At 38.7% G+C, this 23,335-nt stretch overlaps 1 protein-coding gene across 1 annotated transcript in view; it reads right to left on the bottom strand.

The window, feature by feature from the left end:
- LOC109385244 (IQ domain-containing protein H-like) overlaps positions 1-23,335 on the bottom strand; it is a 116,156-nt gene that overhangs the window by 65,965 nt on the left and 26,856 nt on the right. Inside the window, exons 8-9 of the mRNA XM_019647301.1 lie at positions 15,324-15,407; positions 10,448-10,623 (exon numbers count right to left, since the gene is read on the bottom strand). Of these exons, the coding sequence (XP_019502846.1) occupies positions 10,448-10,623; positions 15,324-15,407 (260 nt within the window). The remainder of the gene's footprint in view (positions 1-10,447; positions 10,624-15,323; positions 15,408-23,335) is intronic.

Below are 23,335 nucleotides of genomic sequence, written 5' to 3'. Positions count from 1 at the left end.
TGAAGCAACGTCCTCCACAACTAGACTGAAGAACAAAAGGACAGCAACTTGTCTGTTCCCCTTCCCCCAATTCCCCAGCGCTGTTCCCATCTCCCCAATTCCCCAATTAAAAAAAAAATCTTAAAAAAAAAGTATAGTCTTACTTATGAGAAACTCTGAGATTATCATTTTGCCTGTTTTTCGAGGCAAAATAAAGAATCCTTGAATATTTGTAACTGAATCTTAGTATTGTTTTCTTTCTTTTTCAGAGAATTCTGTGTTTACTTATTGATTCTTCAAATGACTTTTTTATAGTTTCAAGGCTATAAAGAGTTATAGTCTTGAAAATGTTAACTATTTGGTGCTTTTTGAGCTTTTGAATGTTATAACCTATAAAATATTTAATTTTTTCCTCATTAATGTACATGAAATACATTTAGCTGGTTAATTGGCCAAGTGTATTATATTACATGTACTACATGAACAACACAGATAGAGAAGATAAAACATTCATGGAAGCACCTTTCCTGGAATACACATTTCTACATTTTATTTGAAACAGCATTCCCTCAAGAACTGGGCTCAACCACATGGCAGTTTAAGGGATAAAAGTTCAAGCTTTAATGTCATGACGATGATAATGATACTATCTAACACTACTGAACGCTCAGTAAGAGCCAGGCCATTGACTAAGCTCTTTACGTAAGTTTTCTCATTTAATCCTCACAAAAACCTATGAAGTAGGCACCATTATTCATTTTATGTTATATATAAATAACTGAGACTCAGCTAATTTGAACAACTTGCCCACGACCACACAGCATTGAGTGGCAGAGCAAAGACTCCACCCCTTTGCTCTGACCTCAACACCTAAGCTCTTTCTCTCCCCACTGTGCTGCCTATCTTAACCTGAAGACAGGTGGAGGAGAAGGGGGAGGCAGAGAAAGAAGTCAGAAGAGGAGCAGGAGAAGCAACTTTCCTGACCGTCAATAAGCCATTCGGGATAAGTTTGAATCAGACAGAAGTCTATAGCAAGATTAATTATAAGTAATTAATTATAAGTAATACTGTTTCTCCTAGGAGATCCTTGGAGAAAAATAACTCATTAGATCACAAAATGATTTTTTGGTCTGGTCTTCTCATCAGACTTTCTAGTCCCTACTCCCCAGAAAGAAACATAGCCATACTAAGCCTACCCACTGCTATTCTTTTTTTTTTTTTTATATAGTGGAAACATGATTTTCTTTTTTTTTATTGGGGAATTGGGGGGATGGGAACAGCACTGGGGAATTGAGGGAAGGGGAACAGACAAGTTGCTGTCGTTTTGTTCTTCAGTCTAGTTATGGAGGATGTTGCTTCACTGGCCCAAGTTGGCACCATCATTGCGCTCTTCCTGGGCGAGGCAGATCAGTCGCCGGCTTCTGGACGGCCGCTCACTGTGGCTGCTGGCTACACACGGTAGCCCATGGCAACCCACTGCCACAGGGGCTGCAGCCTACGCCATCGCCGGCGACTCATGGCAGCCCAGCTCCAGGTTGAGCTGTTGTTCAGCATCTTAGCTGTGGAGGGCAGTGTCACTGGCCCTCATATGTGGGATCCGAACCGGGGCCCTCTGGTGTCCCAAACCAGTTCTTAACCATTGTGCCACTTGGCCGGCCCCCCACTTGCTATTCTTGGCTATGGTCTTCTAGACTTAAGGAGCTTTCTGCAACACTCTTATTCTCTTCTATTTTGATGTGTTTTTTGCTCACCAAATGAAGTTTTAACTTTTTTTTTCAACTAAAGTGTGAAAGGACTTAAGCTTCTATTCTGCTGAAGTCAGGAGCTGGAAGATTACAATTATTTTGATGAAAGGCACAATCTGTTCTCTCGAGTTATGTCTTTTCAGCAATTCTTCCTGGGGATGTTACACTACACAGCAGTGTGTGGAAGTGATACCAAAATGGGCATTCTTGAGATCCCTGGAAGCCCCATGCAACCATAGGGTATTCAATTAGGGTGAAAATGGAATTGTCTTCGCTCCCTAATTATCAAGTAGTGTCTGTGGATAATTTGGGTGTTTAAATGGCAAGTACTCTGGTCTACACACCATATGGCTATGCGCGTAGCCTAGGAAGGTTTCTTAATGTGCCTTCCAAAGTTACATCCCTTCTTTCTCTATTGTTGTGTTGAGAAGATAGACTCTATATTGAATCATATTTTGCTGTATTATGATCATACTTTGCAGAAGTAGAAATGGTCTTTGGCATGTTAATGTCCAATAACATTCTTTTGCTAGCATAAGGAAAAGTGTTCTTGCATAGCATTTTTTGTTGTATATATTGTATATTTGGAGACTCAACTACTAACAGAATTATTATCTGTTTCTCCCAAATTCTATTATTTGCTGCATCTGAGAATCCTATAAATGGGTGTCTGTTGATGGATCCCCTACAGTATTGAAAAGGATCAATAGTATTGTAAAGACTGCATCACAGGAAAGAATTATGTGCTATCTTTAAGTGAAAATTGAACAGTGCTTTAAAATAGCATTGCCATTTTTGATTATTTAACCAAAGCTGTCAATATTTCATAGGGGGTACATGCCAGAAAGAGAATTTGCATGGCTACTTTACGAATGAAACCAGGAAATGCTCACTGTGCTCGTGCTAGATTTTAATAAACAAGTAACTTAATCATAAGCCAAATGATTTTATGCTATTTCCAAACATTTATCATTTTCTGTTTGAGTCTATCTATTCAAAAGATGTAATATGGTTTTAAATCGCCATTCATTTTACACTGGTACATATAGAGCAGACATAGAAAAATGACTACTGCTACAATCCAACTGATAGTCAGGAATATTTATTAACTTAAATTAAAATAATCACAGCTTTCTTTTGCCAGCTTTAAGTTTATGATGCACATCGGTAAAAAGTCAGCGCTGTTGAGTCATCACCATCTGCAAATTCAAAATGCTGACACACTCACATAGATTAGGTAGGGGAGTCACTATCTGGAAAAATCTCAGTGGACTACTTCAGTTTTTGATGACCTCAGATGTATGTTTTCCAAACGAGTTGAATAGAACTCAGCTATAACTCGGTTTATTGTGATAACAATTTGCACATGCCATAGGTGAAATGACATCCTTCAAATCCAATGTGTCTACGAGGAGGTTTTAAATCCTACTTCTGAATAACAGCACTAGAGGGAGGTTTTACTGCACTAAATGTGCCCACATCTTGAACCAAAATCAGCATACATATAAAGTACTAAAGTATTTCATGGCAAAAATTGCCTGAGTTCTCATCAATGAAGGTGAAAGCAAGACTCAATATAAATATTGCATATGGATTTTAAAGTTTTGAAGATTGTTTAATGTAATGTGCACATGTGAAATTGTGTCATTTTGAAATGCATTTCACTTATATTCAGTCTACCAGCTGAGTATTCTACTGGGAGGCAGAGTCAAGCAATCTACTTTGTCATCTTCAAATGCCAGTGGAGGCTAATGACAGTGGAAGGGACACACGGATCAGGGGGAGACCCTCTCTTCCACTCCTATTAAAATTGTCTGTGCCTCTTCCAGGCTCTGCCACCTTTAAGAGCCACTTCCTTCATGAACCCAAGTATTGCCCAAGAACACTCCGGCAAGATGGAAATAATTTAGGGCAAGGTAATGAGCTAATAGTATCTTCAAATGAGTCTCTGAAAAGTATGATGTGCTGAAAGGCTTCATTTGGGGGCTCAGCATCTACGAGGTCCAGAGCATCATGACCAGGCAACTGAGAGAAGAGAGATGATCCCTAAATATTGTCCCTCACAAAGTGTCTCATGGTGCACGGTTCTTTAGTGTGCCAAGAAGTGGGTGCCTGGGGCCAGGTGTGATCAGCTCAGAGTATTGATCAAGGGATGTACTGAAACAGAGGTTAGGAAATGTTAACAGCCTTTGTCTTTTGTCTTTTCTTTATTGTGAAAAAAGAGAGCCGTTAAATGGGAGAACATCTGCCAGAATTAATTCCGAGATCATTCCTAGTGGCTAATATTACAGTTCTCCGAGTTGCTCAGGCCCTTGCTATCTGCTGGAAGAATGCATAGCCCTAGACCACGCCCATGACAAAACCCAGAAGCAGGTAGTTTTATTCCTGGAACCATCTCACCTCCCTTTTTGGGGTTTCCCCCTCTTCCCTGTATGGCCCCTTCCTGAGGAAACAAAGGATGTTTGTACAGATCCAAGGATGTCTGCAGCTCCCTGCTACAGGCCCTCTGCAACCTGACTCAGCAGAAAGGCCCACTCCCTGGAGCTTTCCTGACCTGCTCCTTTTAACCAACTGACTCACATTTCTCAGGGTCCTGCTCAATGACTGGATAGTTAATATGATGATGAACTAGTCCATGTTGAGGGCTGCAGTTTCCTCACCTGTAAAATGAGTATAATAATAGTACCTATCTCATAGGGATGCTGTGAGGATTTTTAAAAAGAGTGCATATAAAGCACTTATCACAGTGCCTTGGACATAAATATTAATAGCAGATTGGTACATTAACATGGTCTTCAGTGTCTTAATCTAAATGAGTAAATATTTTGGGAATTCCAGCAATTCTGCAAGGACAATACTTTGAAACACAAAGGCCTAAAGTAGATCCCATGGAGTGAACTCAAGTATTCCACATTGTCTTCAGTGGGTAGGGCTCGCTCCAGAAGACCTGAAATTCCCACAAGGTCAAGAGAATTGTATATATTTGAACAGAGCCTCTCTTGTCCACGCCACATACCTGCTGGTGACTATAGATGTCACATATTCCAGGAGGGACTGGCACAGTGGCGCTGTCAAAGACCCGTTTACTTCCAGACTTGGTGCTATAAAGATGAGCTAGTCCAGGCTCCGGGCCCAGGATGGGTATGTCTAACATATCCGCCACAGCCAAATCGTCTCTGTGGAGGAACCCGCTGACAATGTAGGCCTCTCTGCCTTGGATGAGATTTTTTATTCTTTTGATCGCCTTGGGACTGTACATCAGGTGAGTGGCCAGGCACATGTGATGCTTCTAGAGGGAGAGCATATTATTCTTGTTAAAAGGTGCTCTTTTTCTAGTCCATACACCTAATTTATAATGTTGCACACAATAAATGCATTATTAATAGCAGGCTGGGTTATGACCTATCCTGTTGTTTAGCAGTTTAAATTGATAAAAGCTGTTGGGGTGAGGCTCTATAATCGCTCACATCTTTAGTGTGTGGGAAATAGGCTCGCTGGGAATAGAACTAATTACTACACATCTGTATTTATTTGATCCACGTGGAATTATCCTTCTGTCAGAAGCAAAAGAGGCTGGCGGCCTTTGGATAATAGTGATTCATCTCTGCAACACTTCTGGCATGGTTTAACACTAAAGCGTCTGGAAAATCAATACCAAAAAATGAAGAAAAACGCCCCCTCGTATTCTTCACTATACAGGACTCCTAATATGGCAACTCTTTGAAATGATTCGGTAGGAAAAGGCATTTGGCTTGATACTCTCTTTCCAAAATTCTGCCACAAAGTCCATTTCAGGGATTATGTTCTGTTATAATGATTATCATAGTACTTAGCCAACAACTCTGGAGAGAATTAATGAATGAAAAATATTTGAAAAGTTCAGCAAGACTCAAACTCATTTTCCAATGAAAACTCTTTTTATGTTACTTTTGATTATTTAGACCCAGCTCAGCAATACATGTGACTGTCTCATTTAATTAAATAAATAATTCTGGCATGTCTAATAGGGGCTGAGGACAGAGCCAGATGGCCAGCACACACCAGACCGACTACAACCATGTTTCTGCATTCTAGGAGTAGGGACGCAAATGAGTACTGTTAATGCGTAACTAATACAAAGCAGAGATGGGTCATAAAGCGCTACAGAAGGCTCGGAGGCATGGAGGAGGGAGGCAGAGGCCACATGCTGGTGCGGAGAGCTGAAAAGGCAAATTACTCATCCTCCTTGGGCCACAGTTTCCTCACCTGTAAAATGAGTATAATAATATTGGGTTGTCGGAAAAGTCATGACACATTTTTGCAACGAAAAACATAGAAAACTATGTCATGACTTTTCTGACAACCCAAACAGTACCCATATCATAGAGATGCTGTAAGGATTAAATGAGAGAATGCATGTAAAGCACTTATCACAGTGCCTTGGACATAATAAGCACTTAATGAATGTTAACTAGTATTATTACTATGAAAGAGGTTGGGGTAGAAGTGAATTTTGAAGGATGGGTAGAATTTTATCAGATGAGGGTCGGCATGGGAAAGACATTAGCCAAGGATGGAATATGAGAATCCAAGATTGTGCTCACTTCCTCTAGAGAAGGGCTGGGGCTTAGGAGTCAAACAGTTCTGGCTTTGAATCCAGCTCTATCATTTATGCGAGCTACCTGGACTTGAGCAAGTGACTTAGAGTCCCTGAGCCTAACTTTATGTGTCTGTTAAATGGAATAAAAACACCCATTTTCTGGGTTGCTCTAAGGATAAAACAAGATCATGAATGTAAACACTTATTAAAAGGCATGGCATTGAGTTGCTAGTCAATAAATGGTAGTACTTATGATTACAAAGAATACTCTTTTTAAAGTCATTAAAATGTCATGCAAATAATATAATGTAAGGTGCCAGAGTCTTAAGGGTGTTCAGGGGATTTTGTAGACTAGCACCTGCTCCCCCAATTCTAGTCAAAATTGCCTATTCAATATGATATTAAAATGTGGGAAAATGTCAAGCAACTGTTTCTGGGGCTATCAGCAGTACCAGTGTACAAACTCTCAGTGGGCACAATAAATGTTGATATGGGAGAGTCCCAGGATTTCAGCTCTGCCTGAATTTTTAACTTGAAACGTGATTTTTGAAAACTTGATCTTTCTGAGCCTCAGTTCCCCGTATTCAAATGAGGAGTTGGGCTAGAAGTCTCTAGGGCGCTTACAGCTCTGAAAATAACTTTCTTTTTAAAGTCAGAGCTCTTCAGGACTTGTGTTTAATGGGTACAGAGTGTCTGCTTGGTATGTTGAAAAAGTTTTGAAAATGGATAATGTGATGGTTGCACAGCAATGTGAATGCACTAAATGCCACTGAACTGTACCCTTAAAATGATTACAATGGTAAATTTTGTTGTGTATATTTTACCCCCTCCCCCCAAAAAACCCAAAACAAAACAGCTCCTCTGAGAGGAGGATTTATTGATTTACCTTGTTGGGCCCTTCCTCCAGAGTAAGTGTTCTATTCTAAGCTCCTCAGATCTGTGCTTCTCAGATCCTACCACAAGTGAAATCCATTTCACAACCTACTTCTGAGAATGCAGTTCTAGGAAACCCAATGTTGCATTAGACAATGGCTGGTAACAGCACCTTGAGTTTGTGTTTCCCTTCTGGTTATCACTATCTTTCCTCCTTGTTTATTTCATTCCTTCCCTTTCCCTACAAATTATTCCAGTGAGGAAATGTAAAAATATTAAGCCTCTGGGTGAACTGGTGACTTGAGTCACAATGTATGCAGTGGGCTTTTCAGCATTCACAGAAGAGTGTTTCAAGGTTACCATCCTCTCAAGTTAAGTTCACAAGGCCAAAGCATTTTGACATGGATTTTCTCATCTGATCCATAAATACTGTACCAATTAACAGCCCCTCATTTGGAGATGAGGAAACTGAGGCTCGAGTGATTTGCCCAAAGTCACATAGCTAGTGAACACAGAGGCAGGATTTAAACCCTGGTGTTAGCACAGTTGTCATACCACAGCTGCCATGATTTCTCCCATTTTGCAGACTGAGTAATGAAGGGCCGGTGAGTTTATGAGGTGTGATGAGGGAAAGGCAGATGCAGCAATAGAACAGAAAGTTCTGAGTGCATCTCCAGCCAGCATGGGCTCTGTCTCCTCTAGGTCTGCTTATCTCTATTGGCAAGTACTCTACCCAACTGTATTACAGCCATCTGGGGGTGGCATGCCTTACTCTTCAGGCAAGATGGTACTCTAGCATTGTGTTCAATATGTGTTTAATAAAGATTCGAATATGAGTGAGTGGCAGAGGATACATTACTGACTGTGGGTCTTAAATGGCCAATTAGAAAAAAATCAGTATCATCGGATCCATGCAGTAGATTGACAGAGCTGACAAACATCTAAAATGTTCCTAATTCCATATAATTTAATTTATCACCACTGATTTTTTTTGACCCGAGACAAAAGATAGTTGTTTTGTTTGCCTTCATAAACATTACCATGTTCAAAAATGGACATGACTTGATAACAGCACTTTGTGCCCATTACAGATTCAAACATTGTATAGTGACTTGGAGAGATGTACCAACAGATTTTTGGCATGCTTTAAAAAAAATCTCCTCAAAGCCATCCATTTGAATGAAAATCAGCACTGATACAATCTTTCCAACCCATTAAAAAGAAATAAAGCAATAACTAAACATAAGCAGGAACTGATTTGAAAGTGAGAGTTTAATTTTTGTGTTCTAAAAAGTTGATTGCCTATGAGTGATTACTCAAATAATTTCAACTTAAAGTATGAGGGAAAGTATTAAGTACTTAAAATATTCCCTGCTTGTTTCTACTCATCAAGATGCAAACCTAAATGATGAATGTAACTCAGTGCTTTTGTGAGTGCCAACTGCCTCTCTCCTGCTTGGGAATCAAAGAGTGGGCCGGCAAGGGGACGTTTCTCAGGTAATAGGACTGTGGAGCTGGAAAGGGCTTTGAAATGACTTAACCCATCACTTCATGAAGAACAAAGAACAGAGAGGTAAAGGGCTTGCCCAAGGCCACAGGGTCATCCAGAAGAAAAGCAGCCATTCCGATTCATGAGAGTGTTCTGGGTCAGACAGGCTGTGGTTCTTCCTCTGGCCCCTGTAGTAACTTGGGGTGAGAAAATGAGTCTTGGTTTCCTCTCCCATTGGAGGAGATTGCTAATCTCTGTCTAGTTGCATTGTACTGAGGATCAAATGAGAAAATACATACTAAGCATTTGATGCATGTTAGTTCATTCACTTTCATTCTCCCAAACTCGTGCACCTTCCCCATTTCATGACTTTGCAATGTGTATGGGCATTTCAGATGTGCAGAAACTCCTTATTAGCAGCTATTAGGCATTACCTCTGGAGAAAATCAGGGCATTAACTACACAGTAATGACAGGTTTTGTTTTTTGTTTTCTTCCTTGCTTCCTAATGTCCACAGCAACTCTGCCACTAAGGCCAGGGTATAGCTAGGAAGAACTTACATTGGTGGAGAATATTGGGAGGTTCCTAAGAATATAGGTAAATGGGGATGATTTTTCCTGTGTCTTTTCTCTTGCTTGTCTCACCCCAGCTTTTGCCTTCCTCTTCCACAGCCATGTGGTGCCAATGAAAAAGAGAGCTTTGGGAGGGAACATTAATGTATCCAGCTATGAGAAAATAAAATCATTATCTTGGTAGAAGAGAGTAAAATCTGATGACAACTCACCGAATATACCAGCGAAGTAGGAATGCTATAGCAACCTTCCCCAGCCTTGGCAGGACTTTTATTTGGGGGGTGGGGGTGGGGTAGGGACCTGTCAAAATCATGGTGCATCTAAAGAATTAACGGGTAGTAACTCAACAAATAGATACACTTCCTATGTAAAGCATGCAATAAGCTTCTGTAGCCATAGAGAGTTGAGGTTGGTGCATCCCACTTGTGAACGGAGAGAACTATCTTTATCAGCAAATTCAGACCCTTGATTATACCAAAAAAAAAAGTCTCCTCAAAACTGCATAGTTCATTAGGTATTAAAAGGTTGGTTGTTTAACATGGAAAGTTTGAATTCTTGTTAAAATATGGAAAAATTCATTTCAAGCCATCTCTTGTACCGCCTTATTCTGGAACAATGCCCTCGTGGTTCCATGAATTTCCCAAAAGCTCTTGTCTAGGGATGAGATTTCAGTCAGCATTTTTTCCATTTGTTAAAAATTAGTACAAGTTAAAAAACAATCTGAACCTTGTACATTATGAACCATGTGATATGGTAAATGAGGTCAAATTCCCTTTGAAGGGGGGAAAAACAACCCATGGAGTAAGAAGGAACGCCAGTGTGAAAAATAAAAATAGGAGCCCTGGTCTAGATTCTGTCCCTAACTAGTTTTGGGATGATGGGCTGGCCCAGCCTTTCTCTGCCTTGGTGTCCTTCATGCAAAATGAAAAAAAAGGAACCATAGATGTTGTAAATTCACTTACTTGATGATACCACCCAATAACATCAATTAGGCAACAGCTACTGAGTTACTGGGCAAGGGTAGCTCAGCTAAGTCTGAAAGTTAACCTGGGATATTTATATCCTACAGTCCAACTAGTAGTCTAATCAGTAAAGCTGTTACACTTGCAATAATATTTCACTGATGTGTACTAGAGCGTTGCAAGTTATAAAATTTCCAATTTAATTTTACTGCATCCCTGAAGCCGTAGTAATTAGAAGATAGACTCACAGTGAAGATGTTTATAGCTTCAGGGGTGATAATTTTGAACCTGTCCTGCAGGTCACTTCTGTCCTCAAGTTTCCCCGATCTGACAGCTGCCTGTAGACTCAGTATTTTAGTGTAATATAGCAGTAATTCGTCATTCATTTGATGGGAGCAGATGTAGATGACGCTCACATTGGCATCTAAAAACAACAGGCACAATGTTAATTACTGGTATAAAGGTAAATGACATTATGAACTCTGTTGAATTGATGTTGCACAGTTTAGAATAAAGTACATATCCAAAAGCCACATTGAAGTTAATTTAGATTGGTTGTATACAGATCTCAGCAGTCTAACTGGCTTTTTTGCACTTTAGCATTTCTCTAAAGAAAAGATGAATAACACCATCACAAAAAAAAATAGACACAATGATTCTTTCAGCAGGAAGGCTGTGAGGTACCATGGAAGTGTACTTTCAAACAATACATAAGGAGTCAATCCCCAGAACTCCCATTAACATCAATGGGAATTGCATACTGCCTTAAAAATTTATCCCATTAACTTCAGTAAATTATGAAACAGAACTATTAATTTTAGAAAGCTGGTGAAATGGCAATTTCTTATTCTGCCTGGACTTGGCAGGGCCAATTCAGGGAACGTCCTGTCCAAATAAATGGTCTGATTATGACCACAGCAATATTTTTCAGGAAACCAACCTTTTCCCTGCTTTGTTCCCAAAGAGGAGTAGATTAATTATATAAGACATCTAGCGATTCTCCTTTTAAAGGAAACACTGTCTTAATTTAACTGTTCTCTTTCTTATTTTTTTTTAAATATTTTTTTTATTGGGGAATTGAGGAGATGGGAACAGTGCTGGGGAATTGGGGGAAGGGGAACAGACAAGTTGCTGTTGTTTTGTTCTTCAGTCTAGTTGTGGAGGACGTTGCTTCACTGGCCCAAGTTGGCACCATCATTGCGCTCTTCCCGGGCGAGGCACATCAGTCGCCGGCTTCTGGACTGCCGCTCACTGCGCTGCTGGCCGCTCACGCTGGCTGCTGGCTATATACAGTAGCTCATGGCAACCCACTGCCACAGGGGCTGTAGCCTACGCCATCGCCGGTGACTCATGGCAGCCCAGCTCCAACTTGAGCTGTTGTTCAGCATCTTAGCTGTGGAGGGCAGTGTCACTGGCCCTCATATGTGGGATCCGAACCGGGGCCCTCTGGCATCCCAAGCCAGTTCTTAACCATCATGCCACTCGGCCGGCCCTGTTCTCCTTCTTAATATGTGTGTTTTATTATGTACCTAGAAAGAAACCCTAATTAAATATCCCATCCAAATGGAAGAGTGAGATGAGATCACCCACTCCAGGCTGCAGAATATTTTAGGGAGTATGGGCAGGAAATCTGCAGCCAATGAAATCACTCATTCATTCTCTCATTCATTCATTCATTCATAAAATTACTGACTGATCAGTAGGAGCAAAGCACTTGGCTAAATGTGGAGGAAAATACAGGAATCAAAGCAACTGAAATGCTGCCCGTGAAGAGCAACCATTTCACAGGCACAAACATCCATGAAACATGGTGGAGAGGACTGGGCACCATGAAGCACACAGGCCAGGCTTAGGGAAGTTCAGAAGGGGGAGCACTGTGAATGTTTCCTTGGTTAGGTAGGGTTGAGAGGGGGTTTAAAATCTCCTCTGTTCAGTTTGGCAGAGTATACACAGTATAGATGGATTAAATTTGAGCTCAGCTGCCTAGGCGCCCTGGGCACATTGTTTAACCTTTGTAAGCATTGGTTTCCTCAGCTGTAAAATGGAGGATAAAATCACCTGGGGCACAGAGTTTTCGAGAGAATCAAATGCAAGTATATATATATATATATATATATATATATATATATGTACATATTTTGTGAATCTATAAATGTCAGTACACACACACACACACACACATGCACGCACGCACGCACATGCGGCACCTGGTGCCATATCTGGCACATAGTAGGTGCTAAACAAACAGTACAAATGCACGAACCTGCTCCATGGCTTACCTTGTCTTGGCCAGACAACAGTGATTTCCCCACCCTGCCCTCCACACTTGTGCTCTTTTTAATCAGTGTCTCAACGTTTAACACGATGAAGTCATGTCCTCAGTTGTTCCATCTTTTTTTCTTCAACTCTCATTTTTTTATTTATTTGTTTCAGGTGTACAAAACAATGTAATAGTTAGACATTCCATTTTACTGATCTTGTCTCTCTGAAATCCTGAAAGGTAAGGTGTATACTCTTTCTTATATTCCCCCGGGCTCTGGTACAATGTGGAGTATGCAGGAGGCACTCCCTAAATACTGTGGGTTGACTGAAGGGACCTGGGAGAATGGAGAGGTTCAGAAAGTGGACAGTCTTACACAGTTAGTGAGCTCCGGGCACACAGGTGAGCTCTCCCCTCTCCCCCAGTGACAAGCATCTTGTGTACAAGCAACGTCTTCTGAACTGGCCCAGTGCTGGGCCCAGAGCAAATGCTCCGTACGTGTACATACATATGCTCCTATTTAATTTTGGAAGCAAATTGCCACATAAACCCCAAAATAAATTAAATAACTTGTCTCCAATTGCTGAATGATCAAATTAGTTATCTCAAATCTTCTGTTTTCAGGAAGAGGCTACTATCTTACCAAATTAGTGGTTTTAAAAATCAAACTAGTCTTTTTTAAAGTACATACTTTTTAAAAGGACACAAAAACAAATGAAAATAAAGACTCCATAGCAGAAAACTAAATTTTTCTTGGAAAGAAATTTCTAGGTTACAAATGGTAACAAATCATGTTGCTAATTTCACCTTTCTTGTTCATTTCTGACAAAGGAATACACATATCACTAACACTAATATCCAGTATTAATGTGGTTTAATTGTGAATCTATAAATGTTTAAAATTAATGGACAGGTAATTTTGGAAAGGAATTAATAGGAAAATGCAGATTGCTTTGATTGCTTGTCAATAGTCAATATCAGTCACTTTCTAGCTTAACTCATCTAGGAATTGAAAATACTAGCTAATGGGCCTCCACCTGATACCCGGACTTCAGAGCCAATATGTGAATGACAAGTCTTACCAATGTGATCAGGTTATCTTTGCTTTTCCTGAATAAACAGAAAAATCAACACTCTTCCCGAGGAATTAACGGAATAAAGAAAAGATAATCATGTAAAGTACAGCATAAGTAAGGAATAGAGTCAATAACTGTGTATAGTGTTAGATGGGTACTAGAATTATCAGGGGGACCACTTCATAAGGGATGTAAATGTCTAATCATTATTTGTACACCTGAAACTAACATAATTTAAAAATAAAATTTTAAAAAGATAATTATTCTCCCACAAAATTATTACTAATTTTCCTAGTTTCTTCATATTTTTATTTCATAAGCAAGTAGTTTTTCTTTCTTTTAACTAGTATTTCTAAAGTTCCATTACTCCTCTTGAAGAGATTTTAGGATTGCCTTGCTAGGTCATGAAGATAGTGTACCAAGAAAAGGCATTTGGTTCATAACATCTCAGAAACGTTCATATTAGCAATATTTTCCATTGCAGGTAGACATAGACTGAATTATTGAAATTTAAAATAGAAGCCTAATACCTTCAAGTTTTTTCTAATAATGAGAGTCTTTTGTAAAGAAATTCTTTGGTGATGGTGTGTACTATATAGAGAAGGGTATATAAAAAGCTAAGAAAAAAATGAATTCAAATAAATTAGAGTAAAGCCTGCCCTCTGCTGCACTTCAGTGGTTTCCACCCAGTCGGGTTTTTAGTTGAAATAGCTCAGCACTAACAAATCAATCTCAAGTCATTAAAAAAATTTTTTTAATGCTGAAAAACAATATTAGTGCCTAGATAATAGATTAAAGCAATTACACTATTATTATTTTAGGACACTGTAAATTTCTAGTACTGATGTATTTTTGTTATCAAATGGCATTTATAAAATAATAATGATGCTGAAATATATATGAATCATGTAAAGTATGTCATTCCAGGGAGCCAACTAAGTTGGTCATTGATAATTTAAAATTCTTTCTTGTTTTGCTTAAATAAGGGCCAAAGCGATTACATTTTAACAAAACAAAGAATTTCTGATCTGGTAACTAATAGAAACCTAGTTTTTGTTTAACCTTGAATTTTGGGGCCAGTACTTCCCAAACTGACAAAATTATTGCTTAGCCTTTGCAGCCTTTATTCTTTAAGCCTAACCTGAACCTGAGCTTTGCACCGTGTCAAGCAAAGCCATTTGCATTCTTGTAGCTTTTGCTCCTGGCTCCAGGTGGTGTCTGATTTAGAAATGACCAAACCAGTATTGAAACTTGACTTTTACAAAGGTAGATCTATCACACAAGGTCTGTATTCCTAAAAATTCCCTCCACTAGACACCTCTTGCTTTCTAATAACTAGATGATATATATTTAAATAAAAGCTTCTTTTAAAAACCTGTCTTTATTTCTCTCTTATTCTTATAATGAAGACACAATGCTTTTGATTTCTGATGCCACCTTCCACTCATCCCCCAGATAATATAATAGACAATATTGACATGAAAATGTTAACTTCACTCATTGCAAGAGGCAGTAAAAGAAGATTTGGGCTTATAGAAGAAAATCTTTATCCAAACCTGCAGCAAAGTGAATTTAGAAAGTAAATTGGTTAAAAATGTCATTTTAAAATTCAAGTTGACTTCACTATAAATCTGTTCTTTAAAACAAAACATTCAATTGCTGTGCAAGTCAATTAGAAATTCAAGCTTTTCCCTTGCAGAAGAAAAAAATAAGCCAAAAGTAAATATTTTCTTGACATCCACTGATAAACATGCTAAAGAGTCATTTCTGTGACAGTGTTTACTGTACCTAAGATGTCACACAGCCGCCCCAGCTGCATGTTCTGCTTCGTGTTGAAGTCGGCAATATTTTGTCGCACAGTCTGGGAATATCCTAAAACGCAAACAAGGTGTCAAAGACCAGAAAGAGCAGGTAGGCATGGCAAAATGGCACATGAGAATTTCAAAGTGTCACAGTTCACACTTCCAGGCAAGAATTTTCTCCAAGCACCTTGCAGCAACCACCTAGCTCCTCAGAAGGAGGCCCTTGCTTCTCAGGGGATTAAGCTTTATTCTGGAAGATGTGCTAAGCAGCGTTTTCTGCAACAGGGAGTGAGTGGTTCGTATTTTTCAATATAAGCAAAGCTGCTGGGAATCAGGATTATAAAAACAAGGAGGACATTTTCTGACATTTGACATGAATGTTCAAAAAAGCATATAAAAAATTATGCTAAGGTTTAAAAAAACTATTTTGTCTGTTAAACGTATGCTTCCTATGGGGCATTTTGAAGATATGACCCAGGGTCACTCTAAACTGACACACGAATTTCAGAGAAACACTTTGCTGCCAGGAACACGTATTTAAGGGATTCAAACACTAAAGAAATATGCTTCCGCGCACACAGTCCAAAGAACTTTTAACCTTTAAAGGGCAATACAGGTTATTACACTTAGTGCAGCTCTTTCTCAGTCCTAATGAAAGTCCTGCCAGCTGCCTACGGGTCCATTGGAAACAGAGAAAAACACTCGTGGATGACTATTGTCCAAAAATCTTCCACAAAAAGAAATTATAGCAACAACGCTTTCTGCTGATATTTCAGGGATCAAAAAAATATAAGTGAATAAAAACAGGAGCTTAAAAGGCATGCGTGCATTCTCACATGTATAAGCGGGTATTATAATTGCTTATGTGAAACTCAGCAACCGTAGGTGCAACTGATTTTTTTTTTGTTAAATCAAATTGCTTTTCACGTATTGACGAGATGCTTCAATGCCTCCTTGTGGTTAGTGAGCCCAAACACATGTTTCGAGTTAAACTACTATAGATAAAGTGATTTTAAATACTGCATCTCCGCAGTGTGACACAGATTTCCTTTTCAGCTGAAGGAAAACTATAGCAATTCAGGCAACAGGGCTTCAGATCAAATGAACTCTGATAATTGGCTCTTTGCTTTGATGTCAGTGTTTAAACACTAGACAATGTCTGGAAATGAAATGAGTGTGCAATTCATCTAAAAAGTCTCCCTTTTGCTTTGTGCAGATGAACTTACCTAAAGAGGCAGGAGGACAAATGGGCTGTTTGGATTATGTTTGAAAAATTATTAATTTCTAAAATAATTTGGGGAACCAGTCCACATACGACAGTTAATACAGACAACTACAAAGAATGCCATCTTTCATGTGTGGTTGCAAAATCTTGGGATTTTGCATATGTATAATTCTATCTATAGTCAGATAAATGTTTAGAAAGATGTATTGTGAATAACTTATATATCAAGACTATAAGAAGGCAGGCAAAATGCCTAAAGAATAAAGCATGATTAAGAAAAGTGCCTGAGAGCATTCCATGAACACTTTTCCTTTTAAAAGTAAAGATAAAAGGCAGTGTGAGATGTCTCATTAAGATGATGTCCAATTTACAATATAAAAGATGTCTGATCACTTTGTTGCCACATAGGCAGCACAGAAGTGAATAAGTCTGTGTTTCAATCAAGTGCTTGAGGTTAGTTTTCCAACAAATTACTTGGTAAGTATGCACATAACAAGGATGCACATAACATGTCTATGCAGAATTATGATAGAACTGGTTACTCAGTTAACCCCTCAAATACACCGATTTTAAAGAACTGTACGTTAACAATCTCAGAACAGTGTTATGGAGGATAATATGAAGTAACAGATGTGAAAACATTTTGTAAACTTTAAGGTGCTGTGTGAACATAAAGTATTTTAATGTTAAGAGCTATGTGCCCTTCCAAAGCTCCTAAGACCAACAACAAATTCTGTGTATGTTGCAACAAATGCCACAGGCCATTCTACATAGGCAAGATATACAGCAGTGCGCCTTACCATCAGCAGAGCAGATTTATTCTTATTTTGTTTATCCACAAAGTACATGTGTTGACACCTACATGAAAAGCCCCCATCAATGCTGACAGCATATCTTAAATACAATAGTGACTTATCCAGGAAACTATCAGCAAGGATGTTATGGCTTTGGGGATGTCGGCAGACATGCCCAGTGGTAATGAAACATCACAGTTTGGAATATAATCCACAAAGACAGGACACTTCAGAGGAAAGACTAGAAACACGGGAAGTTTTAAAAGACCATCTACTTCAACCCTGACATGTTATAGATGGGGAAACTCAGGGTAAGTGCCTTGTCTCTTATGCAAGATCACACAAACCTAGAAATGATTATATGGTCCAGACACTACAGATTTGCTCTTGTGACAAATGTGGTTATGTAAAATAAGAGAGAAGACAAGACTCTCCAAGTGTGGGTGGAGAACTCTAAAAGGGACAAAGAACCTTGGCCTCTTTTTTCAATTTTATTTTCAATTGTTTTGATAGGCAGATAAAGATGTCCATGTCCCGATTCCTGGAACCTGTGAATACATTAGGTTACATAGCAAAGGGGAAATTAAGTTGCAAATGGAATTAAGGTTGCCAACCAGCTGACCTTAAAATAAGAAAGATTATCCTGGATTATGTGGCCGGGCCCAGTGTCATGACAAGGGCCCATAAAAGTGGAAGAGGGAGGCGAAAGAGTAGAGTCAGGGAGGCTGTGACTACAAGGGACAAGCACACAGAGATGTGGATGTTGCTGGCTTTGCAGATGGAGGAAGGGAGCCAAGGGCTTTCCTTGTTTGTTCCTTTTTGGGTGGCCTCTACAAGCTGGAAAGGGTAAGGAAGTGGATTCTCCCCTAGAACCTTCAGAAAGGAACACAGCCTCCGACAACTTGATTTTAGCCCCTTTTGGGCTTCTGAACTACAGGACTGTACAGTAATAAATTTGTATTGTTTTAAGCCACTAAGCATGTAGTAACTTACAGGACAATAGAAAACTAATATGATTGTCTGTCTTCCCTTATGTCCAGTAAGTTCCACCCTTCTCGGCCATCCGCTTCTCTTTCACCTCGCATTGAAAGATGAGGGAGAGCCGAGGTCCCTAATGAGAGCTCATCATAAGCATTAAATAAGTGTTATTATTGTTATTATTATTATTTTTATTCTTTATTATTATTATTCTTTCTTAACTTCAGCTGAGGTGGATTGAAATTTTCTAAAGGAACCTCATTTAAATGTAGGGAAATTAGTATTATCACAAAGATAAAATTATATTTGAGCTACCAAAGTACAGTCCTTCTAGCTTAGGCAGCTGATCGGCCCTAACCGCTCCAAGTGTGTCTGAACACCGCTTCCTAAGAAGGGCCTCAGTCACCCCTCACTGTCATCCTCTTGCCCCACTATCCTTTTCTCATTTTCGTCATTACACGTTTCTTTACTTGCTTGTTTGTTTGTCGTATGTCTCTCCTCTCCCCTGCACTACTCTGGCTCCTGTAACCAGACTGTAAGTTCCATTAAAGCAGAGACAGTGTGCTATCCCCAGTCAAGTGAGTGAATGAAATATGTCTTAAGATTCAACTCAAAGAATCTGTCTTTTAAATTCTAACCCTTCCTGTAACGTGTTGTCATCATTCCCTCTCCTCCTCTCAACTCTTATAAAATTGAGTTCTCTGATCTGGAGACCTTCTGGGGAATTTAAGAATGGTCAGTGGGATTTTTAGCTTCTTCTAAGGCCTCATCCACTTCGCATAAAACAGCAGTGGCATAAAGGGGCACGCTCTCTTCCTGTCACTATGGAGAGGGGCACACCCTCTTTCCTTATGACTTTGTCACCTGCAAAATATTCCTAGTTTGATAGAGTATTCCCTCTTTTTTCAAAATTTTATTGCCTCTGCTTTACATCAAAAAAGTGTCACTGAGAGCTGCCTCTCTGAAGTTATCTCAGTACTTTTGGTCCCCTGTTGAACCAAGGATGCTCATCAATGGTTACTGGCTATCATTTCTCCGTTTTCATTTCTACCTTCATCTCCTTTCCCATCGCCATCCCTGCTCCCATACAAAGTCCTATCAGATGATGCTAATTGACTCTTTGTATCCAGTAAACCAGTTCTGCTAGGATTGGCTTTTCCTTCACAGGAACCAAAGAACATGATCAAGGCCACACGCTCGATGACTAAGCCTTCTTGGGACTGGTGCATGCCTCTGTGACAGACCCTGCCCTTGTAGTAGAACCATATATTCTTCAACACTCTGCTCATTGTCCTGTGGTTGATGGCTAGCTTCGTGTGTCTCCAAGTCCTATTCCTTACAGTGATAACTAAGGCAGAGAAGAGGTTAAAAATGGACTTCTAGGTACTAAGTAGTGTTCATTCATCTGATCACCCTGGCCTGAGATGGTAGTCTGGAGCATAATTCTCATTTTTTTTCCCATTTTGAAACACAGTATGGGAGATGTTCAAATATGTCACACACCCCTAGGGGTATACACAGTACAGTAGTAGCTGTAACTCCATCCCTTTCTCTTCCACTCAAGAAAGCATGCTGGACAAGAGTGACATTATTATAGAGACAATCTTGAATTGCTCCAATGACTTAGAAACAATTTATCATTAGCCAACTTTGGTACTCTAATAGCAAAAATTTAGGAGAATGTGTGCCATACTTCACAAATGATTGCACATCAGTATATTATAATCATCTAGAGAAGTGTGATTTGGACATTATAGTTATACCCAGGTTTTAATTACTTGTGCAAGTGTAAAAGCACAAGACACTGAGATGGAAGAAAAGATATAGCAAGAGAGAGGCCTATTTGGGTTATTTATATTAGTATATCCAGTGCCAGTTTAATGAAAATAAAACTGAGTTGTGTTTTGGGGGCTGTTGAGGGGGATGAGGGAATTTTGTGATGAGGATGTAGGAAACACAGGAGGCACTCAACTATGTATTGAGTTTTGAAAACTTTCTCAAACCAAACTGCCCAGATGGATTTTGTGTGGTTTAAAGACCTTCCTTCCGAAAGGGTGAGGACTTACTCTTAATCAAACTTCTTGTCAATATCTGTCATAGCACTGCATGCAGATAAAGCCAGTGATTCTCAAAGTATGGTCTGGGGACCCGGAGGACTCCCGTGACCCTTTCAAGAAGCCTGTGAGGTCAAAATATTTTCAAAATAATACTAAGATGATATTTACCTTTTCAACCTTATTGTCTCATAAAATACAAAAGCTTTTTGATATGATTTTAGATTCCACATTGTAACTAACACTTAAGAATTACCCTTGTTGAGTTTTGGTATAAAATCAAAGAAGAATATGCACAATTACCTGAAAAGGCTGTAAAAACCATATGAGTCCCTTTTCCAAACACTTATGTGTGCAGGGCTAGGTTTTCTTCATATGCTTCAATCAAAACAACATATTGTGACAGAATGAATATAGAAATAGATATGAGATTCCAACTATGTTTAATTAAGAGATTTACAAACATGTCAACCAGTGTCACTCTTCTCACTAAATTTATTTTTGCTTTGGGAAACAGTTTTGTTTTTTAAATAAAAATATGTTATTTAGGTTAACATCATTAATGGCTCTACTATTGTTATTTTTAAAATAAATTAAATATTTTTTAAAGTTTCTCAGTTTTAGTTACTAATATGGTTAATATTGATAGATATAACCCATTTAAGCCAATGCTCTTTAGGGTCCTCAATAGTCATTACAAGTGTAAGTTTGAGAAACATCTCAAATATCTTAATATTTTTTATGAGAATGAAGATGACAAAGATTATAGTTTTAGCTCAGTACTTGCAAGGCTGTTATTAGAGTATATCCTAATGTTAATCCATTTCATGAAAAGCTGATGAGTTGGTGTCACTTGATTCCCAGTTCAATGTGTTACTGTATTTCATGATACAACATCAGATAGCTTAAGACCAACTGGGTAATTTAATGTTACAGGGTCACAGGGCCCACTGTGACCTAACTGGTAAATGACTGTTGATTTGGATTGCTTAGATGAATACAACATAGATGAATACAATTATGTTTTAATTTTAATTTGGGCTATAAATAAAAGTTTAAGTATACTTTGTTCTCGATCCCCAAAGATCTGTATATTTCTGGGAAATGCTTTCTGGGAGACCTTGGCAGTACATCTGTCTCAAGGATTTAGTGTGGGAACACCATAGCTAAACTATGGATTCCATACTACTTGCCAAAATACATGTTGAAGGTTGCAGAGTGAGAAAGCAACTGTCTCATGAGCATTTGGGGCTTTCCCAGTTCTGTGTATGGACAGTTGTGCACAAAAGTAAGTTTTCTATTTCTTAGGCATTTGTGACAGTACAGGACAGCAGAAAATGTTGTTTTTCATGAACCTTACAATAGCAGAATCCACAATTTTATGGAATGGAATACCTTGGAGGCCATGAATTGTGTTAGCCCAAAGGATAATTTGCTGAAAGGATGCAGAGGGGGGAAAAATAAGCTGAACTATATACATTGCTTTTAGCCATTAAATCAATTGGCAATGAAATAAACGACTACATAGAGAAAAGAGAAAATCCCACCTCCAAATATCCCCTATTTTTATTTGAAAGGAGGAAGAGAAGTGAGAGAGGAAACTCAACACTGGGGGTTTAATTGGCTGGCAGTTGCCTCATATACCTGCTCATGGTGTCAGAGCCCCATACTTGGCACATCTCATTTAATGTTAACATATTTTAAAATGCCACTGAGTTGAAGTGTAGCACCAAATGATGCACTGTAATAAAGAAGCACGGGGTTAAACTAAAAGTGGAGGAAATACCTTGGCCAAAGGAACTGAAAGCAGAATTAGTTTACAGGTTTTGTTTAGACCTCTGATTTTTCTAAAGGATCCTTTGTTGCAGTTCTTTCTTACTTGACTGATAGATTTTGCTTAAAATAGACCCTAGTATTCTATTCCTGCTATGAACCATTGTAGATTATTTTGTTATAATTATATTTCATTAATAAAAATGATAAAAATATGCAATATCCAATTAAGAGCTCAGCCTATATAATCTGGAAAGGATGACTTTCTTTTTATCATCTTATAAAATTAAAAGGCTGATTCGTTTCTTTGGACAATTAATCAACAGCATCCCACCTCTTCTGTTGGTTAAAAATAGCTAAAACTCTATTACATTACCCAAAATATATAACAGTTAATCATGTTTCATCACTCCTCCTTTCAAGGAAGTTACTCCACAATATGTAATTGTCTTTATGATCATATTATCAAGCAGGAGATTTTAAAATACATGATAAATATTTGGTCAAAAGCGTTACTGAAAGGCCATCCTTTTCACGATCATGGGTTTGGAGAATGCAATTTTTCCTGTGTTTGCAAAACTGCATAAATAAATAACCACATGCCTACAACTGCAATATATTATGCAGTTATCAGTTACTAAGCCCTCATTTTTTGGGGTTCAATCAAATCATTATGGCCCCAATTGGCTAACGGCATGGTGTAATAATTTCCAGGGCTAATTCTACACCAGATACGATTGCAAATTTCCGATGAAAAGAGAAAAAGAGGACATGGCTGCAACTTGTATTAAATGGCTAACTTGAACCTTACACTCCTACCAACAGATTTTGATTAGTGAATCACTCTCAACTTGGGAAACAGAATTACTATATTGAATAAATTAGGGGTGGGGCATGTATTTAGAGAAAACATTTGCTTCACTTTCATCCACTTCTATTTCATGAATTGTGTAGGTAAGTACTTGATGCAGGATAAAGCAGCCATGTTCTGACTAGCTCAAATCTTCAAGTGTTCCCTGGGGAAGTGGTTCACAAGACAAAGGTACTCCATAAAGGTATGGTTTGATAATTATGTCTGTGGGATAGGTACGAGATGACAGTTTAATGTTACTTAAACTTAATTTAACATCCACTTGTCATTTTATAAAACCTAAAGCGTAGGTTGTAGAAACAA

Source organism: Hipposideros armiger, unplaced genomic scaffold (assembly GCF_001890085.2).
Source record: "Hipposideros armiger isolate ML-2016 unplaced genomic scaffold, ASM189008v1 scaffold_110, whole genome shotgun sequence".
NCBI lineage: Eukaryota > Metazoa > Chordata > Mammalia > Chiroptera > Hipposideridae > Hipposideros > Hipposideros armiger.
This window is presented reverse-complemented; position numbering and strand designations above follow the sequence as displayed.